Source organism: Zonotrichia leucophrys, chromosome 5, assembly GCF_028769735.1.
Source record: "Zonotrichia leucophrys gambelii isolate GWCS_2022_RI chromosome 5, RI_Zleu_2.0, whole genome shotgun sequence".
NCBI classification, from domain to species: domain Eukaryota; kingdom Metazoa; phylum Chordata; class Aves; order Passeriformes; family Passerellidae; genus Zonotrichia; species Zonotrichia leucophrys.
In genome coordinates this window covers 7,315,109-7,327,177 of record NC_088175.1, presented here as the reverse complement: position 1 = coordinate 7,327,177, position 12,069 = coordinate 7,315,109, and the positions used below count along the sequence as shown (strand labels likewise).

Below are 12,069 nucleotides of genomic sequence, written 5' to 3'. Positions count from 1 at the left end.
CCTTAACTGTACTGCTTGAATATGACGAGACTCCAAGCAGAATGTAGCTTATGGAGGACATGAGCAAAAGAGAAAATGACATTTTTTTTCTCCAGCCCTTCAGCAGTTCTGATCTGCTCAGCAGAGCTGAATGGATATTTTGCTCTGCCTCTGGCCTCTAATTGCATCATTTTCCACAAGTTCACATCTACAACAGCTGTAAATCATGAGTCACATGTATTCTTTTCCAGCATAAAGTATTATTTACTCCTTACTCTTGGATGGTCATAAAATGGCATTTAATGTCATTTGTGAAGTTGGAAAAAAGTCCTTTACCACAGTCTTGTGTGGGGTTTCTGTGAAACATCTTACTTATCTGAAATGAATGACATCAACTTCTTTGGAATGTCCTTATTTTCTTAATTGGTCACACAAAAATAAATTGCATCAATATTGCAAAACTCTTTTTCCCCTGCTGAAATGAGTGCTGAATAAAAAATATCTGCTGATGTCTTGAAATAAAAGACATCATGAAAGAACAAGAGATATTAAGGATGTTTATATCTGAAAAATCTGTACCCAGAGTTTTGACTTTGCCAAAGAACTGTTTAGTTGAATGGAGTCTCTGATGAGCATTTAGCAGCTAGGTTATTTGTAATTATATCTGTGTAGAGTGCCACAAAGCTATGTAACACATTTTCTAGTAAATAAAAAGGAATGAAACCAAGAATTCAGCTGAAGCTGATGGTGCTATGTGAGGTTACACATGAAGAGTTGGCCCTTGACCTATTCTACCTATCCCTTAGTTTAGGGAAACTGATTCACTTTAATATGGGAATCTTTGAAGGGATAGTGTGGGTAGAAGATGCAAAATTCTTCAGCACAAGATTTCTCAGACATCTATATAATATACCATAAGCTGGTTATGGCAAAAACATTCATTAAACAGCTACTGATATGGAAAAAAAAAAAAAAGAAAAAAAAAGAGCTGTTTAAGAGGAAGAATGCAAGAGAAAAGGTGCAGACCCCTGCATAACAGGGTTGCAGGCTGATGTTTGGGGTAAGATCTTAGCTTGGACTGCACGGTGGTCACAGAATATCCCTTGGCAATTCCCAGCCCTTCACCAGCCCGTGTACACTGAAGGGGTTTTATGTTCCTAATTCTCTTGTTCATGGCTGCATCTGCTTGTATAATTTATGGCGCACAATACATATTTTTCTTTTGAGATTCGCTCTATTATTTATCCTAGCATTTATCCTGACAGAAAGTGAGTGGGACAATGAGGGGTTATCCGGCATTGAAAAGTTGAAAAGAACTTGTCTTCTTGCCCTTTTTTCCTTAAATTATGACTACTAATGACAAAATCATTTTAGTTTTTCTTCTTTCAGTTATCTGTAGTTCTGGTTTTCTCTTGCTTCTTTGAAAACTTGAGAGAGAAACGTCAGGTGGTGAAATACTTAAGAATTAAAGAGCTGCATCAGGAAACGTTTTGAAAATTAGGTAACTTGGTATCTGAGACAAATGTACGATTGTTCTTCATCTTGGATGGCTGGCAGCCAGGCAGCAGGGCTGGGCTGGCTCTCAGAGCTTCATTCAGACACTGCCATTATTGCCCCTATTACTTTTTCCTCCTCCAGGACTCTTTTGAAAGCCACCACCAAAGAGAAGAATGCCACGCATGGCTTACCCTGAGGAGGATTAGTAATCCTACACCTTGCACTGGCTGGCAGAGGTGTTTTAAGAACAACCAGAATTCTTTCACCAAAGCCAAATATTTTATTAATGTATGGACCTGATCCTGCCATGCCTATTTATGTTCTGGGCAATTCAGTGAAGGTTACTTTGGTTCAACCACTTCCTTTCTTGCATTTTATTGCTTACATTTTATATGTTCAAAGGAGTTCAAAAGTGAAATTTATCTAAATTTCTGGATGCACTTGCTATGAACCTGCAGAAAGAAATTACTTTGAATAAATATATTTAACACAGAATTGCTTTGATCACATTGTGGGCCTTGGGTGATTGCACAGACCAGAACAAAACAAAAGTTTCTTCCAAGGCAAATTCTGTTCCAAAGTAAATAAAAATTTTGATTCAGAACTGAAGTTACCCACAAAAATAAAAACTACAGCCTATGCTGGAAATCAGTGTAAAGTAATCTTGAAAACTGTATTGAAAGGATTATTTCCTATTGCTTGTTTCTCCAGCCAGCCAAGCTTAGATAAACTGATGGTTTAACTGTTTCCTTCCATCCCCAGGTTGTGTCTTGGGATCTTGACCTGGAAAAGCAGAAATAAACTGAGGCAGCAAAAGCAGTGGAGGGATGAAGGTCTCATTGTAGGTGGTCTTGGCTCTGTAAGATATCAAAGGAATCTGCAAGTGTAGTGGATTGGAATTCCTGCCTAGCCTTTGTAGGTCACACTGCAATCCACTCTCCTGTTCCTCCACCCACTCAAGGAAAACTCATGGAAATTCAATGAGTTTGAACCAGTGGAGCTGGTATGGTTCCCTGCAGAAATAACCCACACCATACAAATGAAATACTGTCTTCTTCTCCTACCTGTTTTGGCAAAATTAGTATTATATTTGGTGAAAGATTACAGGAGGATGGATAAGTAAAACTTGAAGTTAACTTAGTTGAAGTGGTAAATGGGCTTATGTGATGACAGGAGTTAAAATTACAGGTAAACTCTCTGCAGTTATTTCCTATTACTTGTTTAATAGCACAAATCAGTTTTTCCAATAAATCACTCACTAAAAGCAAGCATGACATATGAAATCACTAAAAGAAATACATTATTTTTTCCAGCTATCTCTCAGAAGACATTTGCCATCATTCATTTTCCATATCTGGGCAAATTTCCAGTAACATAACTGCAAATGTAGAAAGTGCAGTAAATGAGATTGTCTAGCCCCTTCTAACATTAATATATTGAACCAACATGGTGCTTTGTCTTACCCATACATTTTTATATGTGCTTTGTTATCTACATGGCTGACAATAAATTCTCCTGGTACACATCAGTTCCCACAGGATGCCCTTGATTGTGCTGGATCCCAACACCAGTGAAACAGTGACAGGGGAAATTGGGAAAATTCGAATATCAGTTCTGGTAAAGCACAGGTTTAAACCACCATCCTACTGACCAGGGAATATAAAATAGAATGCTGAGATCCTTTCCTCTCATCATAGGCACTGTGGGTACCTGTTTGCAGAAGAGAGAGATTTCTTTCTCACAGTGTAGCTGATGTGTCCTTTGGAGAAATATCCTGTTTTGTAAGCCTGGGTTTTACATGTTCATGTCAGTTGTTACTGTCCAGTTAAAATGCTCCTTCTAAAGGGTGAGCAGAATAGGTACTGTAGAACCACTTTGTTAAAAAGTGGCAATTTTCATGTACACTTTAAATTATCAACTTGCTATGCTATTATTTAAATATAATTTTAAAGAAATATGTCTATAGTATAGCTTACTCTAGTCTCATTCTTCTCTAATATAATTCAGAAGGCACAGATTTATGTAGGTATTGCTTTGTATAATATAACTCAGACATTAAATTTTAACAAAATATTATTTAAATATATGCATAAAATAGATCTCTGGAATATATACTGTCACAGTAGCATCTTTATAATCATGGCATAGAAATTAAAACAAAACTACTCATCTCAGCCATGTGCAGAAGGGTGCCAGTGTGCTGCAAGCCATACAGAAGCATCACTTTTTCATCCTTGCTGAAAGCATTTCCCCATACCTGTGTTCTGGGGGCTCCCTGAGGTTCCAGTGGGTGCAGGAAAGATCCTTCTGCTGGGAGGGAATTCCCCCTGGGAAGTGACCCTAACCTGTAAGGATGATCCTCCTGTGCCCTGAATGGAGAACCAGTGAACCTGTGCCAAAGCTATTGTAGCTGGAACCAGAGATCCTCCTCTCAGAGGAGGCAGGATTTGTGCCCCTGGGTACATAGATCTCATAGAGCTCTGCTAGCAGAAGCTTTCAGGCTCTGTTGGGGGCTGCAGCCACCAAAAATAGGGTTGCAGAACTGAGTTATAACTGAAAACTTCTAAGGAGAAATTTTGAAGTGTGAATGGATCATTTTGTATGATGCCATCCCTCACTGTGCCTCTTCACATCAATCTCACAGAGTATTAATATCCCAGAAGTGCTGTTCCCATCTGCAGATTGCAATGGAATATGGAACAGGGGCTGCATTCCTGTGTATCTGTAGTACATTTTGCTTCTCATCAGTTTCAAATCTCAATGTCACAGCTGTGGATGTAGTAAGGCTGCACTTGGCCATTACATACATTGATGTGCATTGAACCCAACGTGTTAGGGGGCCTTGCAAAAATAAGAGTATTTCTACAACAGGCACTGTATTTGAAAACATTTCATAACAAACTGTACAAGTAGTATCTTCAGTGTTTACAGGCAGGATATTCTCAGTAGACTCATATTGCAGTTGGTGCAATAACTGGTAGTTATTTTGGCTTGATTCTGTCACAGACTTCCCAGCATGACCTTGGCTGTGTCATGTTTTTCTTCCCATTTTCCAAACAAGCAAATAAAGCCAACATTTGTTTCAAAAAGTTGGTGCAAATCTGAAAGCAACAGTGTTTGCTGAGCAGCCTCCCCTCTTTGAATAGGAAGTCATAGATGTGGAAAGCATTATTCTTTTCATCTTCAAAGTATTCTCTTTGTATTTACAAATTAACCAATCTGCAAAAGAGTATTTTTTCCAGGGCAATATGATTAAGACTATTCTTATTAATTACAGGGAAACTTCCATAATTCCAATATATCTAGTTCAAAACAACATGATATATACAGAAATATTGCAACATATTTTCATTTGGATTGTTAAACCTGCATAGCTTTGATGGTTTCATCCCACATTTGCTGTACTGTATTTTTAATGCACTCAGACTGTGCTGGTATAATGGTGATCCTCCTCTTATACCCCATCTTTCCCACATGCATGAAGTCTGCTTTGTAGTGACATTCATGAAGCTCCCTGCTGTGGCTGAAACACTGGAGTCCTGCTATTTAGAATGAATGATTATTCCAGTGGTTGAAGTGTTCTCACAAAGGAGACTGGGCAGCAAGGCACTTCTTCCTTTCCTACCACACTGGGAGAGGAAATCCTTATTTGAGCCTGTGATGAGATCCTGACAGCCAGTACCTGGAGATAGTCTTAGCAGTGAGAAAAAGCCACTTCTGCAACATGAAGACAATATATTCACTGCATGAAATTCTCTTAAAAAACCCAAACATTCCTGCTGCTTTCTGAATAGAAAGGGAAAAAATAAACAATAAAAAACCAGTATAAATCAGGATTTAATCAGATTTCAGGAAGCTAAATCCAAAATTTAACCCTACACCTTCTCTCTAAGTGCTGGTCTCATCCTGCTGGTTCCTAAACCAGGCATTGGCTCTTCCTTCTCCAGGGCTCCTGCTGTGTGCAGCTTGCTGCTGCTGCTGCTGCTGGGCATTGTGCTGCTCAGCCCTGGCCCCAGCTTCTGTCAAAGCTCTGTGTCTCCAATGCTGAGGCAGGGCACTGTGCCTGTGCTGTGATGCCAGCTTTCAGACCATCTGACTCTCAGTGCTGGGGATGAACAGCTGGAAAAGATGCCCATTTCTTCTGTTTTGAGTGAGATGATTCAGGGAGAAGCACACACATGGCACCTTGTGTTTTGGATTGCAGCCTGGGCCCAGGCACCAAGTATTGCAGTGCTTCAGCTTTTTAATAGATGAAACTTCTGACTCACAGAGGAAAAGCAAACCTTGAACAAGCATGCAATTTAAAAGCTTCCAGGCTCAAGCAGAGACCAACTGCTGCATTAAGTAAGACTGTGAATGGTGAAATGGACTTTTGCATGTTAAATGGAAACACAGTGAGCTACAGAAATGAGCTTAGCTCCCTTTGATCATGCTGCAGTAAATGTGACCTATCAAATGATTGCTAAAGAGCTTGAGGGGATCTTCAAAATTTAGTCATAGTAAAATAGATGCTATAATTATATCCACTGATAAATTTTAGCAAAACCAGCACATTTGCTGATGGTGCTAGATGCTTTGCCTGATGAAGATTTCTCTAGTTGCAATGTACACTCAGTGTGCACAGCAGCCATCCAAGCTTCCCTGATCTGTTCAGCAGACAGGCTTTGCACTGACCTGAAAGAAGAGCCCTCCAGTGTCTGTGGTGAGCTGAGCCTTCACCTCCTGTAAACCCTGCACAGAGGGCTCATCAGCAGCTCTGCACAGCAGGCTTTGCCACTGACAGCCAAATCCCAGTGTCCTTCCCACAGCCAGTGCCATCTCCTCTCCCCCCACAAGCTGCTGGCAGCACTGGCATTCAGCACACACCCAGGGGACAGCTATGGAGGGCAGGCTGTCCAGGCTACCACCACATGGTGAAAGCAGCCTGATCCTGTTTCCAGGAAGGGATAAAGGGAACATCAAAATTTTCAGGAGTTGGACTTCAGTAGATCCTAGTGAACCCCTCCCAACTCAGGGTATTCTGTGATTCAGTGATATTTGACTACAGCATATTAACAGGAAGTGAAAGCAAGTCTTCTTTGTCCTAATATTGGAGCATATTAACTCCTGAAAATTCATTGAGGGATGGGTGAAAGCTCTTTTATTCTCACTTAGCTAATAGTTATTTGCATTACACTACTCAAGATGAACAAAAGTTAAATCATTAGGTATAAAATACAGCTTTCAAAAATGTAACATCATAGAGTTTCTGACTGCCAGCAGTCAATGTGCACAAGTGTACAGCAACAAATCCTTTCCTGATATACCAGCCCCACTGTACTGCTCAGGATGCCACATTCCCACCTTTATGGTTTCACACTTACCAAAATAACTGGCTTTGAAATGTACAAATTATGAAGGCCACACTATACTGAAAAATGGACAACTAGAAGTTTTTTGTTGTTTCATCATACCAGAAGAATTCCCAGAGACACTTCAGTGCATTCTTCCAATCCATTGTGCCATTGTTCCCACAGCCAGACAGAATTTTTCATTTCGTGCCTTGTGGTGCAGTTTAGTATAATGAGATTGTTACAGGTCTCAAAATCATTAAATTATGAAAGTGTTTCCCTCTTCTAACCCTTGCTCTTAGAGTATAATGGAATCATAACAGCATCTGGAGATTGGAGCTGAGACCATTTTCTGTCACATCTCTGAGCCAATTTGCAGCACGCTGAGCTGAAAGGCTTCACAGACACCATCACTGTTAATTTCAGAGGGAAATCCATTGCAAGGTTTTACATGTTGCATCTCTCCCTAAGAGATTAGATTTGAGTTTCTAAGTGACTTTTAATTTCTACTCGCTGAAATGGAGCTGCATTGCCTCTTTCTGGCATTTCTCCTACTTTGACAAATCTCATAAAAGTTACTGGGCATTACCTTCTCTTATCTTTGTAGCAATCTCTCTGACAACACAGTTTTTACTACAAACATAATACTTTTAGATAGCATGGGTTAAATATTTTTGTTTTCCAAAACTTACACATCAGGAGGTGGTAGAGGTTAAAGTAACATTGACATCTTATGGCGAGCACACCTCTTGTCTCAAGATGGTGGAAAATAAGCATGTTAAAACACTTTTTAATCTTGAAAATAATAACCAAATGATGGCAATAATATTTTAAAATGAAGTAAATTATTAATCAGAATTTTTACTGAAAGTGAGCTTCACTTTTCTATAGTTGCAACTTGTCTGCCAAGAATCCCATATCTTTCTGTGTGTGTACAGTGTTTTAGAATAATGTAGCATCTTTGAAATGTTTGATGGCTTATGAATGAAAAGGTCATGAGAAAACCTAAGGACTCTGTTTTAATTTTAAAGATGACAACAAATAATGACTCATTTAAAACACTAAGAATACCTATATGGTTTTGTATTTTTGAAGTAATTTTTAATTTTTTTAAAATCTTGGTTTTTTTTTTTTTTTAAATATAACAGCAAACTACCACAATTTTCTGTTTTTTACAGCCCACAGCTATAAAATGCAGTTGATTTTGTCTGATACAATTTAAGCACATCAGTCTGGTCAAGTGCTTGTGCTGGAGATGACTTCAACTCTACCAGTATTGGCACTGGCAATTCAGGAGGGAGCACTTTTCACTCTGCTTTAACATGGAACTGATATCTCTGCCTAATTTTATAACATACTTTTGTGTTAGCACTGCCATGGTTTAGTGGTTGGTAAAAAGACTCACAAATACCAAATCCACGCCTGTAAGTGGATCCACATGATGGAACTGCCCTGCAAAAAGCTCCTGCAAGGACTAGGGACTGAAGGCATGATGTGCTAAGTGCTTTGGCATTTTTCAAGCTGAAAGGTGCTATAGATGTGCAATGAACTATTTCCCTTGTGTCCCTTGAGGAGCTTGAACTAAAAATGGCTTTCAGTCACTGGACACTTCAACATTCCTTAGCACAGAAACTGAAGCTCAAAATGTCTCAAATAATTTTACAATAATTCTGGCCACCAGTTTTGGACCACCACCTTCACCTCACCACGAACAGACATTATGAATACACCTAGACAAAAACATGTCAAACAGTTAAAGCTATTATAATATCCTGTATTGGAAAAGTGTATCACTCTTAGAACTACATAGTTTAAACTGTATGAAATGGCACAAGGAATTACAGTGTGTATAATTCTCTTTGGTTTTGTAAGAGAGTATCAACTACAATGTTATCGTGACAGCTCCGTCCTGCAGCCAGGAGAATCGCCGCTGAAACCAGCGGAGGGCACAAGGTGCAGTTACAGGCAGGCTGTGGCTGCAGCGGGAGAGACGAGAGGAGCCGGGCTGAGGCAGCAGGGAGGGATGCCGGGGAGTCCGCGGGAACCCGGAGTCCGCGGGGCTCCTCGGCGGCACCGCAAAGCCGCTGCCCCGCATCCAGCCCAGACCGAGCCCATCCATGGCGGTACCCCGGGTTAACCCCCGGGTTATGGGCGGGCATCTCCTGCCGCAGGGCCGGGCACTGTCTCTGCTCCGCCTCGGCCCGATGGGGACACCCGCTCTCGCTGGGCCTCGCGGTCAGAGCCCCGGGCAAGGCAGAGGGATTCGGCAGCTCGTCCTTCTCTCAGTCGCAGCTCCACCGAGGAGAGGCGGCAGAGCCGGCCGAGGAACGCGGCTCCGCGCCCGCCCCGCCGCCCCGGGTCCCCCCCGCCTCCCGGGCCGCTCCGCGCCGTGCCGGCGGCCGCCCCGCCCCGGCCCGCCCCGCGGCGCTCCCCCCGCGCTCGGAGCGGAGCGGCCGCCGCCCCAGCCGCGGCGGAGTGAATGGGTTGCCATGGCAACTGAGTGAGGCAGGCAGCGAGGCCGCCGCGGCCCCAGCCGCCTCCGCTCCGCAGCGTGTGGGCGAGCAGGCAGCGGGCGGCCGCCGGGACAGCCGAGGGGACGCCGGGAGCGCAGCGGCAGGATGGAGGACGGCTTCTCCAGCTACAGCAGCCTCTACGACACCTCCTCGCTGCTCCAGTTCTGCAACGGTAAGGGCGGGGGCCGGCCCCGGCGAGCGGCGGGGTCCCGGCGCTCCGGCGGGGCGGAGGCGGAGGCCGGCGCGGGGAAGGCAGCGCCGGGAGCGGGCCTGGTCCGGGGCTGCCGGCGGCGTCTCCGCCGCCCAGGGCCGCCCGGCTCCGCGGCGCAACTCGGGGAGAGGAGGAGGAGGAGGGAGGAAACTTCACCCCCTTCAGCCTCCCCCGTTATTCGGCGGGAAACCTGCCAGCCCTCGGGGCGCCTCTGCGAGCAACTTCTGCGCCTCGTTCACGGGAATGTGCGGAGCTACGTGTGCGTGTGCGGACGGCAGAGATGTCTGTGTGCATCTTCCCCAAAGGCAGATCCGGCAGCTCAAGCGATCGCCCACCGCTGCGTGGCTCCGTTGCGCGTATGCCAACACACACGCATATACATATAAATATATATATGTATATATAAATAAACATATATATGTATGTATAAGACTTGTGTTTATATACATGTGTATGGCCGAGCTGCCCGTGACCGCGGGGGCGCAGTGGGACGCAGGTGCCCTTCAGCCCCGGAGCCCACCCGGCGCCGCTGTGCCCCGGTAAAGGGAAGGGCGGTGTGGAGGTGCGAGGTGCCTGAGTGGAGTTACCGGAGTTGGCTTGCACTTACTGATTTTTCTTTCTGCTGCTTTTTTAAGGTAGGGGTTATTGGGGTGATGGCGTCACCTGGGTGGCAGCATGGCAGGGGAGCTGCCAGGCTGCAGTGATGGGTCGTAAAATAGGAAGGAGATGAGGAACTGCAAGTGTCCTCACAGGCAGTATTGGAGATTGGCCTGCGTAGTACTTGGGATTATTGAAGTAGCTGATATTTTCCTTGAGGGAAATAAATGAGCTATTCTAAATATTACAGAGAGTTCTTCATGGTAAACTGTAATCTCAAAATACCTTACTTGGGTACGAGTTGTTGCTTTCTAGCAGCAAAATTGTGAGCATTCATAATCTCATATTTCATATTTGTGGATCTCTTATTTCTCTACATTTTAGTAGTGGTCTCTGCTTTCTACTGCTGTCTGAACAGCTGGAGTCAGGTTCATACAAAATTGCTTCATGACAGCAACTGCACCAGATATAGCTGCCTCTTTCCTTGGAAGCTGTGAAGATGACAAATTTCATATTTTTTCTTTGTGATGTGGTGCGAGAAAGGGACAGATTTGCAGAAAACTCTGATATGTGTGGACCTGGAGATTGTGGGAGCAGTTTTTTCAGGGCAGCAGGAGTTGTGTGTGTGGGCATTGTGCAGTGACACCCTATTTTTGGAGCTCCTCAGGAGAGAAAACTATGACTATGTATGGGGGTTGCACACTAATAGCAGATGCCTGTTTTGCCTAAACTTAATAAATATTTTATTGTAAGTGTTTTTAATGAGGAAGCATACAGCAATGTATTTCAAAGTTTATACTCTAATCCATTTATAAGCAAGCTATCTTCCTACCAAAATCCCTGAGCTTTGGTCATGATAGTCGCCTGCATGTGGGAGCAGAAGGAGAGTTGCATCACTTTCTGAATAGTTTGAAAAAGCAGAGTAACTTATTCCTGTGGACTGTCCCTCATGTTGGTTTGGTAACTCTGAGCACCTATTATACTTGATGGAAATAAGCCATATGTATTTATACTGTATATAGGCTTTAAAATCTTAGTTAATCCTTAAGTATTATATTCTGGAATGCGTTTCTGGAACAAGTCACTTGATTAGCTTTGTCTCATTGTAGATAGCGACCTCAAGGGCTGTTGTAAGTCCGTATTATTCTCTGCTTATAAAAGAAAGTGGTTGAGTTCAGAAGCCTTTCATTTTACAAGTTACCTTTAGTGAGACTATATTAAATGAGGAATAAAAGATAATCAAGCCTTTGAGTACAGCCTTGAGGTAATCAGGTATTTCACACATGACCCATGAGGAAGAAAATACAAATAGAAGATCCAGTGAGGGTTTTGAGGTTGAAAAGTGATAAATAAAGCTGCTTTACAGCAAAGTGGAAAGCTCTTGCATGTATAATGGGCAGTATGAAAAATGATGTGAAGTTGGGAGTCAGGCAGACATATAGAAGAAATCAAACAAAGCAAGTGAATGGTAGAGATAGGAAGACAATATGATTTTAGTATATGGTAAAGTGAAATACAGAATGGCTGGTAAGCACTCAAAGTGACCATTGTTGTATGCTGTAAAGGTTCCTGTTCTGAATAGGATTAATTTTAGTTGTACAAGAAAAGATATGATGGAATTTTCTGGTGCTCTCAAACAGAATAAAGGATAAAGAGATTGCCCATATGTATTGTTTCGAAAGATCAGAATGTAAAGGCCTGAAAAAATATCTGTGGGTCACCTCTAGGGTAGCAACCAAGGTCTGTCCTGGGCCAAGGATGGCTGCAGCTTCTCCCATTCCTCCATACATTCTCTTTGTTTGGAGTGGGTGGGAGCCCAAGAGGGGACAGGCAGGGAGGGAGCAGTAATGGGCAGGAGGCTGTGGTGGGGATGAGGGAGCAGGACTGTGACTGGTGGAAGGCCTGGTCAGGGAGAAAAAAGTTAACACAAGAGCAGACTTGC

The 12,069-nt window shown here is 43.1% G+C and overlaps 1 protein-coding gene across 8 annotated transcripts in view; it reads left to right on the top strand.

Moving 5' to 3' along the window:
• EML1 (EMAP like 1) overlaps nt 1-12,069 on the top strand; it is a 123,099-nt gene that overhangs the window by 34,597 nt on the left and 76,433 nt on the right. For 5 of the 8 annotated variants that reach the window (XM_064713398.1, XM_064713397.1, XM_064713395.1 and 2 more), the window contains exon 1: nt 9,270-9,491. The exons of 1 other annotated variant lie outside the window; for it this stretch is intronic. In XM_064713398.1, the coding sequence (XP_064569468.1) occupies nt 9,425-9,491 (67 nt within the window). In that variant the 5' untranslated portion in view covers nt 9,270-9,424. Of the gene's footprint in view, nt 1-9,269; nt 9,492-12,069 lie in introns of those variants that run through there. 2 more of the 8 variants (XM_064713403.1, XM_064713402.1) reach the window with 1 other exon arrangement.